At 37.8% G+C, this 19,126-nt stretch overlaps 1 protein-coding gene across 1 annotated transcript; it reads right to left on the bottom strand.

Annotated features, from left to right (window-relative positions):
- Positions 1-13,878: 13,878 nt before the first annotated feature.
- LOC107893644 (probable linoleate 9S-lipoxygenase 5) lies at positions 13,879-17,969 on the bottom strand. The gene is made up of 9 exons (XM_016818686.2): positions 17,523-17,969; positions 16,831-17,120; positions 16,503-16,743; positions 16,066-16,407; positions 15,883-15,968; positions 15,701-15,808; positions 15,312-15,616; positions 14,959-15,222; positions 13,879-14,815 (listed from the first exon to the last, which is right to left on the bottom strand). The coding sequence occupies exons 1-9, from the start codon at positions 17,728-17,730 to the stop codon at positions 14,062-14,064; spliced, it is 2,598 nt and encodes an 865-aa protein (XP_016674175.1). The 5' UTR covers positions 17,731-17,969; the 3' UTR covers positions 13,879-14,061.
- Positions 17,970-19,126: the final 1,157 nt, after the last annotated feature.

Genomic DNA, 19,126 nt, shown 5'->3' with positions numbered 1-19,126 from the left:
AACAAAATGGGTCTGCTGGTCTAGTGGTTAAATGGGGGTTAGCGTGCTGGAGGTATTGTGTTCGATTCTCTATGATGGCAAGTAGTATTATTTTTGCTCAAGGTTCGGCTAAAGTTGTGCTATTAGTGGACTCCGAGTGGTGGGTGGTTAGTAGAATTTGATGGAAAAAATTAAGGGTTTTTGAAATAGTGGGGATTTTTGGAAACACTGGGGTACCAAAATTCTCTCCGGAGAAAGAAAAATTGACGCCTTTTCTTCCATCTTTTTCTTTTTTTGTAGTCGAAATTACCCATTGTCGTCGTTCCTTTTCTTATTTTCACACTATTTTCTTATTCTCCAAACTTGATTTTTGCCTTGTTCCCGTCGTCATTTCATGTCTCTGCTTTTCGTGTCTTATTTGGTAAGTGATAAGTGAGTTATTTTCAATTTATTCAATGAATATTCGTTTGACGAGAGTCACTTGCTGTTTAGGCGCAAATTAAGAAGTTGGTGGATCTCAATTGACGCTGCTTAAGCGAGGTAAGGTTCTCGATGGTTTTTGAGAATTGTCTGTTCGTAGCAATTCAGATTATGTGACTGAAATTGGGCTTTCTATTGTCGAGTATAAGTTCTAGAGTGCTCAGGAGTAATTACGCGTCGAAATCGGTGTAACCAAAATGCAGAAAACACGACTCGACAAAAAGCCAAAAAAGCTTTTTGTCGATACCATACGGGAGTCTGGTCACCTGTGTGGTAGGCCATGTAACGGAACACAAGTGTGAGTTTGATGAACCAGGCCGTGTGCGCATGACACGGGTACATAACGCTACCGTGTAATGGCCTAGCGAGGTCGTTTGCAACACAGGGGCTCGACCTATTGGGCTGTGTAGGCCACACAGACGTGTTGGCCATACGGGTAAATCAGACTAGCGTATGTGATTTTGGGCCAGACCATGTAATCTACACGGCCAAAGCCAATTTGGGTTGTGTGGGGCACACGGGTGTGTGGGCCCATACAGGCATACAACATGGACGTGTGAGCCCATTTCCACTGATTTGTAGCCAAGGTTGCACGGGTTGCCCGAGACGACTGTGAACCTTTTATAGGGTCAGTAAGCTTATCTAAACCCCTAGCTGAATGAAATAACTGAATGAATGAAATATCCATATATGATATGTGTATATATGTATGATTGTATACTGAGCATACTAAGCATGCTGTTAATACTGTACTGAATATATGCATGATACCATGATTTGGCATGACATGACTGTATGATGCATTACATGAGGATGGGTTGGTATTGATCGGAGGAAGTGTACTGAAAAGCTTCGAGCCTAAATTACTAGCAGCACAGCTGCATATTATTGTCTAGTGTCGTATTCGATACTATTTGGAGTGTAGGGATGGGTGGGTTGATTATATTCCCACATGGATTGTAGGGTTAGACGGAGATGGTGTGTAGAGGCTGGTTGGTTAGGATTTTGTGACTGCATATCTGATACTGCTACTGTTACTGTGATAGGCTAAGGCTCTACTACATGGCTGATTCTGCACTAAGGGGGGCTAAGGCCCAAACAGGACTGATACCGATACTGGAAAAGGGCTTAAGCCCAAACTGTGTTTGCCTATTTATTTGCATGGGGATTACACATTGAGTTTACGTAAGCTCACCCATTCGATTTAATCTGTGCAGGTAACCCCTAGATTTGACGGATCGTTGCAGCAAAGGACTTGTTGGTGGCCACATGACCTCGTTTACACTGTTTTGCACTTATTTACGCTTTTTATTTTGGTTTGGGTATTTTATTATAAATATGGCCTCTATGAATTTTCATTTTGGTTTGGAATTTTTATTGGTTATGGTTTAAAACGACTAGTAATAAGAAAACTCGAGTTTTCAAAAGAAACGAACGTTTTAACAAGATACTCACAAATATGCAAACCGTTTTAAAAGCTCTCGCATTGAAGAAACATTTTGAAAACTTTCGACTAATAAAATACACGATTAGAATTAATAAGTAATAATAAAAAGTTTCTAAATGAAAATTATTTTAAGAAAAGTTACGATTTTCAAACACACTACCATGTAACACCGCCTGATCTGGCCGTAATGTCTAAGCCAGTTTAGCGTGTTAGAGCCAGGTTGCAAAACTCGGCTGTGAATTTAGGGTTTTAAGATTTGATTTCCTAAGAATTATTTTCTAATCATTTATTTTTACCAAATGTGTGGTACACCGAAACTTCGGTGCCAATCCAGTAAGTTTTCTGAAATTGTTTTTGACAGTACATCCTGAAACCGCTCTAGGTAGTACTGAGACTACTATAGATAGACTGTACTGAAAACACTTAAAATAATGTATGTTGATATTGTAGTAAAACTGATGACATTGATTGACACTGTGATGTACGAAACAAACTTTACACTTCTGATACTGTTTTCATAAAATATCTTATAATAAACACTAGAACTGTAAACTGATGCGTAAAATTGTTAATACAGATAAAATGCAATTAGAAAATAAGCACTAGAGGTACTCGCAGACGGGGTACAAGAGGTTGTGGTAGAGGCCATAGAGGTGCTCGAGTTGGGTCGTCGTCATTTGGCAATCTGCCTAATTTGGATACTAGTGAGACACCGGCTTCACTATGACTGAGACTGGGTCTCATGATCGAGTAGCTGGGGATGACGCACTGCCTCAGGCCATGTTGAGGATTTTAGAGAGGATTCCTGGCCTAGTACTAGAGCTGGAGGCCGTGGGTCAGTTACGGAATGACTCCAGTCTAACAGAGCTAAGCTTTTCAAGGGTATTGCAGGATTTACCCCTAATGTGGCTGAGTACTGGATAGAGGCTACAAAGAGGATTATAAACGATCTGAACTGTACTCCTGAACAGAAATTGAAGGGTACTGTATCGCTGTTACGTGATGAGGCATACCAATGGTGGCTCACTGTTAAGGAGGGCACTCAGCCCAATTGATTGACCTGAAAGTTCTTTAAGACCACTTTCTAGGGAAAGTATGTGGGGGCAAGTTATGTGGGTGGATGCTCGTAAGCAAGATTCCTAAATCTGACTCAGGGAGATAGATCGGTGGCCAAGTATGAGGCTGAATTTTTGAGACTGAGCCGCTATGCACGAGGTATAGTAGCAACTGAGTATGAGGGATGTATTCGCTTCAAGGATTGCCTCAGGGATAATTTGAGGGTTTTGATAGCTCCACAGAGGGAGCAAGACTTTGCTGCACTAGTTGATAAGGCGAAGATTACTGAGAAAGTGAAGCACGCTGAGCAGTAGAACCGAGAGAGAGGAAGGAGCAAGAGGGATTCGGAGCCCTCGAGTTCCATTCAAAGGCCTAAGAAAAAGGCCAGAGTGGATGGGCCGATCAGATTTGGGGCTCCTATTGCTACTACTGGACAACTATCGTGTACTGACTGTGGTAGACGCCACCGGGGCGAGTGTTGGAAAAGAACTGAGGCTTGTTTGAGGTGCAGTTCATTAGAGCACCGTATTAGAGAGTGTATGCAGAGGTCTGATCAAATGCTAGCTTCGGGTACTGGTACTGCATTACCATCAAGAGCAGTTCAGCAGCCACCGAGAGGCCGTGGTTAGGCCAGAGGTGGGAATGGTTGGAGCCGTGGTTAGAGAGCATCGGGTAGAGGTATTGGTCATAATGAGGCGAGGTAGCCAGCTCTAGTTTATGCTACACGTTGCCAAGAGGATGGGGATGCTCCAGATGTTATCACGGGTATACTCTTTATTTATAATGTACCTTATGCTGCACTGATAGAAATAGGGTCCACTCACTCCTATATAGCTTGTACTGTGTCTGAGAACTTGGATATCTTGGTTGAGAGTACTACAAGTGAGGTGACTATACTGAGTCCGTTGGGACAATAAGTAACGGTAGATAAGTTATTTAGAGACGTTCCTCTAGAGGTTCAAGGGGCTATTTTTTTTGCTGATCTGATGGAACTGCCTTTCGGAGAGTTTGACCTGAAACTGGGGATGAACTGGTTGGTAAAACACTGAGTGAGATTGGATTGTGCCCCAAAAAGTTTTGTATTGAGAACTGAGGAGGATAGCGAGGCAGTAGTAATTGGGGAATGTCAGAACTACTTGTCGAATGTGATTTCTGTATTGGGGGTAGAAAAGTTGGTTTGTAAAGGATGTGAGGCGTATCTGGTCTACATCAATGTTTCAAATTCTAGGGATTCTTCAGTTAAGGATATCAGGACGGTTAAGGACTTTCTGGATGTTTGTCCTGAAGAGTTACTTGGGTTACCTCCGAATCGTGAAGTAGATTTTGAGATTGAGCTCCTTTCTGGTACAACTCTGGTATCTATCACCCCTTATAAAATGGCATCGAAGGAGCTCGTAGAGCTTAAGGCTCAGATTCAAGAGTTACTAGATCGTGGGTTCATCCGTCCTAGTGTGTCTTTATGGGTAGCATCGATTCTGTTCGTGAAAAAGAAAGATGGATCCATGCATATGTGTATTGGTTACCAGCAACTGAAAAAGTTGACCATAAAGAATAAGTACCACTTACCGAGGATTGATGATCTGTTCGACCAGTTCCTAGGAGCTTTGATTTTCTCTAAGATTGATCTTCGATCAGGGTATCACCAGTTGAGAGTTAAGGAGGCTGATGTGTATAAGACAGTGTTTAGGACTCGTTATGGACACTATGAGTTCCTAGTAATGCCATTTGGATTGACTAATGCACTGGCAGCTTTTATAGATCTAATGAACCAAGTGTTCCAACCCTATCTGGATCGGTTCGTGGTGGTATTTATTGATGACATACTGGTATATTTGAAGACTGACGATGAACATGATGATCATCTCAGAGTGGTTCTATAGATTCTGTGAGAGAAACAACTGTACGCCAAGTTTAGTAAATGTGGGTTCTAGTTACGTGAAGTAGCGTTTTTAGGACATTTGGTTTTTTGCTGAGCGGATTAGAATCGATCCTCGAAAGGTTGAGGCTATCTTAGATTGGAAGCAGCCTAAGACTATATCTGAGATTCAAAGCTTCCTGAGATTGGCAGGGTATTATCGACATTTTGTAGAAGGGTTTTTGTTGATTGCGGCACCCTTGACTAAGCTGCTATGTAAGGGTGTGTCGTTTAATTGGACTGGTGCGCAACAAGAGAGCTTTGAGAAGCTCAAAACTGTATTGACTGATGCCCCTATTTTGATGCAGCCAGAATCTGGAAAAGAGTTTACTATTTACAGTGATGCATCACATGGCGGTTTGGGATGTGTGTTGATGCAAGAAGGTAAGGTGGTAGCGTATGTGTCTCATCAGCAAAAGATTCACGAAGTGAATTATCCGACGCATGACCTAGAGTTGGCCACTGTGATATTCACACTAAAAACCTGATGGCATTACCTATATGATGAGAAGTGCATCATCTACACGAAACACAAAAGCCTCAAGTATCTCCTCACTCAGAAGGAGTTAAATCTTGGGCAACGAAGATGGATTGAGTTGCTTAAGGACTACAATTGTACGATTGAATACCACCCTGGTAAGGCCAATGTGGTGGCCGACGCACTAAGTCGTAAGGTTATGACTAATTTGAGGGCGATGTTTGTTCATCGCAGTTTATTTGATGATAGAAGTCTACTAGTGGAGCTTCAAGTTAAGCCTACGTGGATTGAGCAAATTAAGGGCAAGTAGTTGGAAGACGAATCATTAGGTCTTCGTTTCTGACAGGTTGAGAGTGGGCTTACTGAGGACTTTGGACTAAATAACGAAGGGGTACTTTGTTTCTGTGGGAGGGTCTGTATGCCGAAAGACACTGAATTGAGGCAGTTGATACTAAGAGAGGCATATAGTAGCCCCTATGCTATCCATCCTGGCCGAAATAAGATGTACTGAGACCTTCCTGAGTTATTCTGGTGGCCAGGACTTAAACGAGAGGTTACTAATTTTGTGGGTAAATGTCTGACTTGCCAGTAGGTTAAGACTGAGCATCAGTTACCTTCGGGGTTGTTACAGCCAGTTAAGATTCCACTTTGGAAGTGAGAGAGATTGACTATGGACTTCGTTAGTGGGTTACCCCTCACACCTACTAAGAAAAATTCAATGTGGGTTATAGTGGATTGGTTGACCAAGTGTGTCCATTTCATACCGGTTCGTACTGATTACTTTCTATAGAAGTTGGCTAAATTGTATGTGTCTGAGATAGTGAGACTACATGGGGTACTGGAACGGCGGAAATGTGCAAGTGTACACAATCGTAACAAGTAATAAAGTGACAAGTAAATGTCGAGTTATCGTACCCACAGGGACTGTAAAAAGCAATATTTATGAAATTAATTAAAACACTTTGGTGAGGTAAAAATAATTTTAGTTTGAAAAGAGTGATTTATATACTAAGATTTTAAAACTAAGCAAACAATTTAAATAAAATAAAAGAGTTCTAGTGCACGATTTCAATTAAGATTTTATCAAGATGATATAATTGTGTTGGATTAATTATACTTGTTTAACTTAGAAATATTAAATTCGTGCTTATGCTGTTATGAATAAATTCACGGCAACCCAGTAATTTGCTAACTTATGAACATATTTACTAATTAAAAAATTCCATTTATCTCTTGAACATATCCCTATGCCAATTCAACCGACTAAACAGATTTAATAAAGTAAAATGCTATCGCACATACATACTTATTGAATTAAATTATCTCTTGCATTTTCCTATGTTGATTCAACCGATTAATTCAACTTAATAAACATGTAAAAGATCATGTCAAGTAACAAATTAGCCATACCTTGAAACAATTTAATCACAACAATCTTGCAAGTTATGCAAGGCATATGTATCGCCAAATACAATGCTGATTTAATTTTCAGTTACCTTAGAAGAATTAAACATGCACTGATTAAGTACTGAGTCCATTAATTTCAATTTCAATCCGTTTAAACAATTAATTCTTTAGTTATCTAAACAATTAATTCTTTAGAAGAATTAAACATGCATTGAGGCCTATAACAGCATAAACACTAATTTAATAATTCAAGTAGGCAAAATATAATCAACCCAACACGAATTAAATTCAAGCTAAATTGATTAAAATAACCATTTCAACAACAATATTTTTTATATATATGTTCATCATAAAAACACCAGAAATTAAAAAGAAAGGGAACAGAAAGCAAATCTAGTGTTTCTCTGTAGCTTGACTGTTGCTCCGTTCTTAGTCTCTGTTGTCTTCGCCGAGTAAGGCTTCTATGAATCCTTGATTGCTGCCCAATAGGGCTGAAGAACACCTCTTTCTCAAGAGAGGAAATCAGCACAAGAGGAAGGGAAAATGGGATGGAAAAATGGAGAGGAAACTTTGAGAGAAGTGAATAGAGGATGAGAGAATGTTGTGGAATGAGGGATGTTGAGGGATGCTTTGAAATGGGCAGCATAGGGTGGCTTTTATAGCTGAAGAGGGCTGCTAAAAATAGCAAATTCCGCAGCCAAGAGAGCCCTCCCATGGCCGGCCACACACATGGCAAGGTTGAAGCTTTCAACCTTGCTAAAAATAGGCTGGGGCAAATCTACAAAGCCTAAAATAAAGGTGGGGTTTGAACGTAATTTAGAGGTTTTTCAAGGGCCTTTTTGCAAGCATATTTTATCAGCTAATTTTTTGATTTGGGTCAGCCAATGTACGGTTCGGGTCAGCCCAATTAGTGGCTGGTTCGGCTCACTTCATTCGGTTCAACCACTGCAGTTCACTAGGCCCTTTCTTCATAATTAATTAAAATTAATTCATTTAACCTAAATTAAATAGGAAATAAATTAAAATTAATTTAATTATGAATTAATACACATTTCTGGACCGTCTTTGGCTGGAAATTTATTGGCCTCGATACTTCAAATTGCTCTCGGTTTTGTTCTTCTCACAGTGTTCACCGGGCCCTTTTTCTCCAATTGTGTAATTCTGTCAAAAATAACCAAATTTAATCAAAATTAACTACAAAATTAATTAAAATTCATAATGTTCATATTTTTAACATAATTTAATTATTTTATAATATTTAATTATTTTTTTGACAAGAATTTAACCGAATTCGCATGAATTTAAGTAGAATTGGGCATGAAAAAGTATATAAATTTTTGTGTTTCCAGGTACCGGCTTCGATCATCTTTGATAGGGATCCTCGCTTTACGTCTCGGTTCTGGAAGAAGCTACGAGAGGCTCTGGGTTCAAGGTTAGACTTCAATACTGCTTTTCATCCTCAAATGGATGGTCAATCTGAGAGGGTGATTCAGATACTAGAGGATATGTTGAGGAGCTGTGTGATTGATTTCCGAGGTAGTTAGGAGGAGTATTTGCCATTGGCAGATTTCGCTTACAATAATAGTTATCAGTCTAGTATACAAATGGCACCTTATGAGGCACTTTATGGTCGTAAGTGTCGCACTCATTTATGCTGGACTGAGTTGGGTGAGCGACGAATTCTGGGTCCTGAACTAGTTTCTGATATCGAGGATAAAGTTAGACTGGTTCGAGACTGACTGAAAGCGGCATCTGATAGGCAGAAGTCCTACGCCGACCTGAAGCGACGTGAGATTGAGTATTCTATAGGGGACTTTGTTTTTCTCAAGGTCTCGCCATGGAAAAAGGTACTGCGATTTGGTCGTAAGGGCAAGTTGAGGCCTAGATTTATTGGGCCCTATCGCATACTGAAACAAGTGGGACCGGTTGCCTACCAGTTAGAGCTACCTCCAGAGTTAGATCGGATTCATGATGTTTTCCATGTCTCGATGTTGAGGCACTACCGCTCTAATCCAACGCATATTGTTCCTGTAGAGGAGATCGAGGTTAGGCCAAATCTGACCTTCGAGGAGAAGCCAATTTAGATATTGGATCATGATGTTAAGATTCTAAGTAGAAAATCCATTCCACTGGTTAAGTGTAACACCCCTAACTCGTATTTGTCACCGGAATAGGGTTACGAGGCATTATCGGACTTATACACTAGCATTTTTACAAAACTGAATCATAAATTTTCATTCCAAATCAAAACTTTTCAAATTTCACCATAAATACCTAATATGGGCCTACAGGGCCCAATACATACTTTATAAGTGATTTGGAACTAAACCAGTAACTTTCGAAAACTTTAAAAAAATTTCTTGAAGTTAGGGGCATATGCTCGTGTGGCTCCCATGGTCGTGTGGCCAGCCCGTGAACTATTCTGACTTGTAATTTCTTAAGCATCAAAGGGGCACACGGCCTGGGCACACGCCCATGTGGCTAGCCCGTATAGTAAACTGATTTTTATCCATTTTCAATTTTGACACACGACCATGCTTGAAACCCGTGCCCTTCACACGACCAAGACACACGGTCGTGTCTTTTACCCGTGTACTATCCTGACTTCACATTTAAGGATGCAGGGGACACACGGTCATATCATACACCCGTGGGCTTACCATGTGTCACGCACGGTCTGATCACATGTCCATGTGCCAGACCGTATGGACTCAAAATGAGCATTTTGTTTCAAGTTTTACAACCCTGCATAACTTAAGCTTTAAGCTAATAATTTCCTCAACTTTTAACTCAATCAAAACTCGACTAAACACACTTAATACATGTCCAATTAAACAATAAACCATCCAACCAATGTACCCTCATTGGTACCTTAATTCATATCGAAATTATACTGCTTTATCATACTGATCAAATTCATATAAATTTAACTTTCAAAATATGTATATTTGGTACCATGTTTCAACATCTTTCATTTTCATTTACTATCATTTACAAAATAACATCTTAACAACTTAGGTACATGCCACTTTACCAAAAGAAAAGTATTTCACCACTTTGAGTACGAGATTGGCTTAGATGCTGAGTCCCTAGCTTTCTTTCATACCTAGCTTACGCACGGAAAATAAACCGTACGCTGAGTATGCACTCAGTGGTATTTCTATAAACTAACACTTAAACTAATATTAACATCAAAATGCATTTAAGTTACATAATTCAAATCTATTGGCACTAGTTATATTTAAAGTTCTTTTTCAATGAAACGTTCAGTTCAATGATATCAATCAGAAACAGTCGATTTTCAGTACAGTGGCACAATCATTCAATAGTTCAGTACATTAAATTACCCGTATTAACATAACTCGGACTTGGACGAATACTCGAATCCAACCCACACACCGGGATAGTATACAGTGTTTCATCTGCCGAAGTTGGAATACACCATAACAGTAATAGTAAAAGTAATAGTAGCAGTAGCGGTACACAGAGTACCTCATCGGAACAAATCTAAAACAGTAACAGTAGTCGACACTTATAGTGCCTCATCGACACAAAGTCAGAATATCCCTAAACACTTCCAATCCTATGGCATGCCAACTATATCCGACTAGCCCGACACTGTTAATAGAGTTTTCACTTTCAAATTTTCGTATAACAGTTAATACATTTCAAATTTAACCATACTTACCTTTAATTTACTTACCATTCATAATAAAGCAATACATACAACATTTAACTTAAAAACTCAGTTTATAGAAATAGAAACCGTAATTCTTGAGTTACTCTTCGTTCACTCTCTCTTTTCCTTTCTTTGTTGACGTTTCCGATACTACGTTAGCTACGGAAAATTAAACAATTAAAAATTATCAATGTACCATTTCACACTATACATTTCAATTTCTACACAACTTTTGCATAAATTCCAATTTGGTCTTTAAGCCATAGCTAATTCTTTTTCTTCAAAACCAATCCCATATTTTCATTCTAATCCATCTTTAACAAGTTTTAACATTTAACTTCTTTCATAAAACACTACTTCTACAATTTAGTCAATTTAGTCCCTACTATAACAAAAGTTATATCTCTTTTACAATTCAATTCTTCTCCCACTTCTAACTTGAATTTCTATCATTTTATTTCATAATTTATCTATTTGTTCAACTTAATTAACATTTAAAAATTCACTAACTTTCTAAATTTCAACATAATTCAAGTAGGGCTTTGTTCAAGGATTCTAAAAATATCAAAATTACAAGAAAAGTGACTAATTTGACTTACCAATTAAGCTTCAAACCTTAAAACCCTATTTTTCTTTTTCTTTTTCTTTCTTTCTTTCTGTTCCCCACTTTCGTTTCTTTCCCTGTTCTATTTTCTTTACTTTATTTCTTTATTTCTTTTTATTTTATTTTATACTTTATTATATTATTATATTATATTTAGTAAAAATTATTATTTACTTATATAATAAGTAAATCCATATAAGTATTTACAAATGTGCAAACATGTGTATTACACATGTACCATATTTTTACCATACACTTGTTTCTTTTTGGCTTATTTACTAATTTAATCATTTGATTTTTCTTTATTCTACAATTCAATCTTTACCCTATATTCAATCTAGTTCTTCCATTAAATTAGCCTTAATTCAAGCTAATTCACTTAACCAAAAATCTAATTAACCACACTACTGGCTTCATAAATATTTCTAATAAATATTTACGAACTCATTTTGCAAAAATGATGACCCAAAAATTCAATTTTCCAATACCCGCAAATTATGGGTCGTTACATTAAGGTTCTATGGCGTAATCATAGCACTGAAGAGGCTACGTGGGAGCCTGAGGATGCGATGTGTTTGCAGTATCCTCAACTATTTTGATCAGGTAAAATTTCGAGGTCGAAATTTTCTTTTAAGGGGGAGAGTTGGAACGCCCCAAAAATACCTTATATTTATTTCTATATGTTTTTGTCACAAAATACCATCGGTATCAGCAGTTATGAGTTTGAGAGTGTCTGAAAAGTCTTGGGTTCAAGCCTTGTCTTGAATAAATTTTTGTTTTATATAAATAATCCCTATCTTTGGCCAGTAGGCTTATAAGGATAAGTGTGTGAAAATATAGCAGAATGGGCCTGCTGGTCTAGTGGTTAAGTGGGGGTTAGCATGCTGGAGGTCTTGTGTTCGATTCTCTGCGATGGCAAGTAGTATTATTTTTGCTCAAGGTTCGGCTAGAGTTGTACTGTTATTGGACTCTGAGTGGTGGGTGGTTAGTTGAATTTGATGAAGAAAATTAAGGGTTTTTGAAATAGTGGGGATTTGTGGAAACACTGGGGTACCAAAATTCTCTTCGGAGAAAGAAAAATTGATGCATTTTCTTCCATCTTTTTCTTTTGTTGTAATCGAAATTCCCCATTGCTGCCTTTTTTTTCCTATTTTCACACTATTTTCTTATTCTCCAAACTCGATTTTTACCTTATTCCCGTCGTCATTTCACGTCCCTGCTTTTTGTGTGTTATTCGGTAAGTGATAAGTAAGTTCTTTATTATTCAATGAATATTCGCTTGACAAGAGTCACTTGCTGCTTAGACGCAAATTAAGGGGATGGTGGATCTCAATTGACGCTGTGGTTGTGTGAAATTAGGGTTGCTTAAGCGAGGTAAGGTTGTTGATGGTTTTTGAGAATTTTCTGTTCGTAGCAATTCGGATTAAGTGACTGAAATTGGGCTTTCTATTGTCGAGTATAGGTTCTGAAGTGCTCGGGAGTGATTACGTGAAAAGCAGAAAACGCAGAAACGCAGAAATTGGTTTTAAAATTGGACTTTCTATTATTGAGTATAGATTCTGAAGTTCTGAAATTAGGCTTTTGAATTAAGTGACCGAAACACAGAAAACGCGACTCTGCAAAAGTCGAAAAAGTCTCTGTTGACACCATACAGGCATGTGGTTGCCCGTGTGGTAGGTCATGTGACGGAACACGGGCATGTGTTCGACAAACCAAGCCGTGCACATATAACACGGGTGCATAACACGGCCGTGTAATGGCCTGGCGAGGCCGTGTGCGACACACGGGCGTGTGGGCCCACACGGGTAAATCACACGGGCGTGTGGAATTTTGGGCCAGGCCGTGTGATAAAGGCTAATTTGGGCCGTGTGGGCCTTCACAGGCATACAACATGGGCGTGTGAGCCCATTTCCACTGATTTGTAGCACAGGTTACATGGGTCACCGAGACGAATGTGAACCTTCTATAGGGTCAGTAAGCTTACCTAAACCCCTAGCTGAATGAAATAACTAAATGACTGAAATATCCATATATGATATGTGTATATATGTATAACTGTATACTGAGCATGTTGTTAATACTATACTGAATATATGCATGGTACTATGATTTGGCATGACATTAGTGTATGATGCATTGCATGGGGATGGGTTTGAAATTGATCGGAGAAAGTGTACTGAAAGCTTCGAGCCTAAATTACTGGCAGCACAGCTGCATATTACTGTCCAGTAATTTATTCAGTATTATTTGGAGTGTAGGGATGGGTGGGTTGATTATATCCCTACATGGAGTGTAGGGTTAGACGGAGATAGTATGTAGAGGCTGGTTGGGTAGGATTTTATGACTGCATATATGATACTGCTACTGTTACTGTGATATGCTAAGGCTCTACTGCATGACTGATTCTGTACTCAGGCGGGCAAAGGCCCAAATTGAACTGATACCGATACTGTTATTGTGTTTGCCTATTTATTTGTATGGGGATTACACATTGAGTTTACGTAAACTCACCCCTTCAGTTTAATTTGTGCAAGTAACCCCCAAATTTGACAAATCAGTGCAACGGAGGACTTGATGGTCGCCACATGACCTCTTTTACACTGTTTCGCACTTATTTACGCTTTTTATTTTGGTTTGGGTATTTTATTGTAAATATGACCTCTACGGATTTTCATTTTGGTTTGGAATTTTTATTGGTTATGGTTTAAAACGGCTAGTAATAAGAAAACTCAGGTTTTCAAAAGAAACGAACCTTTTAACAAAATACTCACAAATATGCAAACCTTTTTAAAAGCTCCTGCATTAAAGAAATATTTTGAAAACTTTCGACTGATAAAATAATACCATTTTAGAATTAATAAGTAATAATAAAAAGTTTCTAAACAGAAATTGTTTTAAGCAAAGTTACAATTTTCAAACACACTACCATATGACATCGCCTGATCCAACCGTAATGTCTAGGCAGGGTTTGGGGTGTTACAAATGGCCTTTGTTAAAGAGTTTGAAGATAAATGCATTAGATTGAGACACTGTTTGGAATTCCCTTGCCCGTAAGTCCACCTTCACTAGTTGGATACAACAATGTGTATGGCATATTGACCGGACCAACACGGTTCTTCAATTGCTCGTCATTGTTCATCTCTACAATCCGTTCCTCTATCTCGGTAAGCCGCTTTCTGAATTCATCAAAAGCTGCAAGTGGGGTTTCGTCTGACGTCCATTCAGGGTTGGCTCTCTGCCCCAGATAAACCTCATCTGACGAATGCCTTGATAGGATTTCTATCAAGGATATTCCCAAAAGTGTCTGCAGTTGAGCAGTTATTGTTTTCAAGAAAACCTTGTCTGGGTTGGACTCTAGTTCTGTGTATTCTGGTGTTCCTTTCTCAGGCATGAACCGACGACTTATGGTCGGGCGGTTTGGAAGGTAGCCTGCATAAGGATATTGGCCAAAGTTAACTGCTGCATGGAGAGCCGAAGCCACCCATATGATAATGGTGCAAGAATCGATCAACTCTTCTCGAGTCTGCATTTTAGGCCACCATGGCTCATCTTTCTTGTCGCCATGGCCCTCCTCTCGGAGTTCTTTCCACCAGGCTTGAAGTTCAGAGTCTTGTTGGACCATTTCGTCGGTCTTGTAGTAGAAGGAGCAATAATCTTTGACCCATTTTTCAATTGCAAACCAAATCTCCAGTCCATCAACAGCATATGGATAATCTTTTATCAACAAACGAAGACCATTTGGTGAACTCTTATCATCAACTGCAACTCCTCTGAATAGAGAAGATGAAAACATGTTATTTCTATATATAATCGAAAAATTTTATATACCCGTGTCCATCACGTATTCGAACATGTGTGCAAGGGTATGATTCTAAATATAGGGAAAAACTATTTGTATCAGAGCTAAATGTACCTTTTCTTGAGATCTCTAAGAAGTGCCTGGTCAAACAAATTCCAACTCTTGTAAATTATAGATGACATTTCCATTGCATACTTTCCAGGAAAAACTGTTAATTCCAGGACACCACCTCCATTAATCAGAATCTGCCTAGCAAAAGCATTGATGTTCATCGTGTCCCGGAAGTGAGGATAGAGAAGCTTATAAATTGGATGAACTACACTAAGTTGTCGGTTCGTTGCAATCACGAATGGCTCCATTGTTGCATGAGTGTTCAGCCTGTAAATAGATTAAAAAAACCATAAACATAAACCATCCTCTTAGATCGAAGCTAATCGATGCATACATGCTATTTTATATATTCATACCAATGGCTTATGAGTTGATGAACACCAGAGTCATTTACAGCAACATAAGCTTTAGCCAACTGCCATATTGAACCTTCAACTCCATGTTCTGTAGGTGTGTAAACCTTGCTAACAGCACCTAGTTGATCCCCATCCGAATGTGGCAAACTCAATTCAATCACCAATGGCTTCAAAGTGCCATCATTGCGTAAAAGCAAGATGGTTCGAGACGCATAAGTCTTGGTTGTCGTAGTGTTTATCCTCCGCAGGTACGGCATAAGTGAATCATGATGATCCAATATGAATAACCTGTTGGTTCTCAGTGCCTGTTCAACCAAATCCTTTCAAGTTAAACTGATTTGAAAAGGATAAACCAAATAACATTAATTCTGGGATATTCGAATTCTCACCTTTTCTACTGTTAGTCCCTCTAGGTTGTGCTCAATGTGTTCCTTGGTTATGGCACTGTTTTGATTACCATATACTTTTGGATCTAGGTTGCTTTTAGGAGGAAATTCCTGAAACCAGAGAATATATATTTAACATATGGTAAATTTTAAGAATTGAACAGATTTCCAGATAAAAAAATTACTTGAAGAAGACGGATTATAACAGGGTTAACTCCAGCCAGCATTTCTCTGGCGAATTCTTCATCAGTCCTCCATGCAGTCTTACTGTCTGCTCCAATTCATTAAAAAATATCGAAGTAAGTAAATGACTGGAATCAACAATAAAGATATTTAACTCTGAAATTAGTAATACATTTAATGCAAACCTTGAATGACTTGAGGCACAGGAAATTTTAACAGTTGGGCTTCATCAGTTCGGAAAATTTCTTTGAGCATCTCCAAGGGGATGTTGTTGATGATATTGTCAAGCAAAGGTCCAGAAGGAAGCTTAACTCCACCATAGTAGAGTTTAAGAACATCCTCCAATGAGTCAAATTCGTTGTGAGTTTTATCAGTTAGATCTTGAAGCTCTGGGACTATGAATTGAACTATAGATTTCAGTGCATAAGCAAGGAAATCCGACATCTTCAAGTGTCCAAATCGTTCATCTCTTGGAACATAAATGTTTAAGCTCATCAAAAGTGGTATCCTACTCTCAGTCTTGGGATCTATTCGATTATTACAGTAACAGCAAAACCTTGTCACAACAAATTCAATGATCCATTTATTCTTAACCCACATATATTTGGTATGGGATCCTCACCTGACTTGGCCGGAGGTCTACCAGTTCTTCCCCTACGAGGATAGGGGTACTTGGCAGATCCTCCGAGAACTGGGCGGGCATATTCGGGGCCCTTGTCGGGGTTCCCCAAATCATTGTAATAAGCGTAGTCATAGATACGATCCGATTCTTGAAGCTCTCCTTGGCCATTGCCTCTCAAGGCCATCAGCTCTTGTTCTCTGTATTGAAGCAGCGGCTTCGGCATCTCATGCGGAAGATACGTCTGAAAAAAAATCAAACATTTTAAACTACGATTTTAGCCAAAAGAAAAACTGAAACTCCCAAAGAGAAAAACAATCGAAGAACTGACCTTGTTAGTGAAGAAAACTCGAGGGTTATCGTATTTCTTGTCGGGATAAACCCAAGAATTGCAGACAAAGTGAAGCCGACCATGACCTGGAACATGTTCGAGAGTGAGAGTTTTGAGGTAGAACTCACTGTGATGATTGTTTCTAATGAGGAATGCTCCAGGTAACCCGATTTCCTCCTCGAAATCAAAGTTAACGTCAAATTTAGATTCTCCAGCCACTGCCGATGTTTCTGTAGAGTTCCAGTCCTCCAAATATGCTTCTTTCCCCAGCTTCCCTTGCAACCCATTATCTAAAAATATAAAACAAATTTCATTATTAGATTAGGACTAATATTAATTAGTGCTTGACATTTCATATGAAAATGCATTTTTTTACTGTTTACTGCATTATTATTTTCTATGCTAAAAGAAAAATCATTCCCTTGAACAGAACCAAAAAAAAAAAAAAGTTCAATATATTTTCATCAACAATGATAATAAAAAATTTCCTGAGGTTAAAAATGATATGTACGTGTCAGTGTATAAAAGGGAAGTGGTCGTTAACGAAGAAAAATAAAATAACTATAAACTATTGATTAACAATGGCAGGCTTTTGTTTTGACTTTAAGAGACAAAATAACAAATATGCTTTGATAAAATAATATTATTATTTTTCAGCTTCTTGGATGAAACAAAAAGAAAAAGGAATTCACCAGCATCGACTTGTTGAGAACTGATAAGCTGAAATGAAACTCTTTTGCCTAACAGCTCATGAAACCCATCAAGAAAAGATGCATGGAAATCATTGAAATCCAAAACATTTTTCTTCATCAAAATAACAGTGCCTTTGATCTTTTCCGGTTTCATCTTCTTGTTCCCATTGTCGTCACCGGCTACGGCGTGGAGCAAATGGCTCAGCATCTCCGAGTAACACTAAAAGAAAAAGGAATACAAGGACGGTGGTGGTGAAAGAATATGTTCGAAACTTGGTTTGATTAAAAGTGAAGACTTGAGATAAAAAGGGGTTGGGGCTTTGTAGGAGTATTTATAATGAAAAAGATGCCGACTGGGAAGTTTCATATTCTGTTTCATATTAGGGGTAGTAGTTTCGGTTAATCTTCCCTACAATCGAAGACTTTGGTTTACCTTTTTGTTTTAATAAGCCACTTTCGCCTTTTTAACCTTATCTTATTTCATATTCTCTCTTTGAAATGACTCGCCAATGAAGCGAAGTCCTTTTTGGAGCCCATCCCAAAATAAAATATAAATATATGAAGCCAAGTCATATAAATAAATTGAGTGTGTGATCTAATGGGTGCTTTTTTTTTTTTTGAAGTAAAACATAGTTAATCCATGTTTTAATTTTTTTTAAAATCATGTAAGTTTTTAGTTTAGGGTTATGACCCCAAGCTAGATTGTAATCTAGAAACAGGGAAAGAGATTTTTAGATATTATACTTATCAATAAAAAATTAGACATAAAAATTCTACTAAAATACGATATAAGATTTTATGAAAATAACAATAAAAACGAGAAATATTTGAATAAATCTTAATGATATTTGATAATATATAATGTGATAAGCATTAATAACTTTTAGTTAGGTCATGGGGCACACTCTCTTGAATTAAAGTGAATAACCTAACAACAATCAATACATACAACACATTGATTTAATGACTTGTAGATGAGCTGTAGTACGGATACTTGTATTCAAAATTTAGATTTGTTTTAGAAGGAGATGGGACAACGGTATATGAAAGCTTTTCATCAATGTATCAGCATAAAATTTTGGTCATGACCTAATTAAATTAATTATTTTTTCTTTAAAAACAACTTAATAAAGAAGTATTAATTATAAAGGATTAGTGAAATAAAAATGAACCATTTCATTGAATATCTTTTATTTTTATTATATGAAATAGAAAGTTTGATTTAAGTTGTAGTCGTCTTTGATGGACAGACAAAGTCTTTCCTCTTTTTTTTTCTTGGTTTCACCATTTTCTTCGTTTGTAAAAAAAAAAAACGTGGACGACTAAGTCAATTAAAAGATAAGTAAATAAATTATTATTTTATAGAAACCAAGACCAAATAAAGAAACCCTCTAATGGCATTGTACGATGCATTATTGTCTGCTTGACTTTGTTGCTCCTTTTTTTTTTTAATCCACGTTGCAAATTATTGTTTATAATTAAAATGGATCGTTAAATTTTTGTACTTATCAACAATATTTTCGTTTTAATAAAGGAAATTATATATAGAGTCAGAAACATTGTACTTAAATTGTTTGATTAGATTGCAGAAAATTAAAGAAAAA

This window comes from Gossypium hirsutum, chromosome A13, assembly GCF_007990345.1.
Source record: "Gossypium hirsutum isolate 1008001.06 chromosome A13, Gossypium_hirsutum_v2.1, whole genome shotgun sequence".
Lineage (NCBI taxonomy): Eukaryota > Viridiplantae > Streptophyta > Magnoliopsida > Malvales > Malvaceae > Gossypium > Gossypium hirsutum.
Note: the sequence above shows the minus strand (reverse complement) of the source record. Positions and strands in the feature narration are given on the sequence as shown.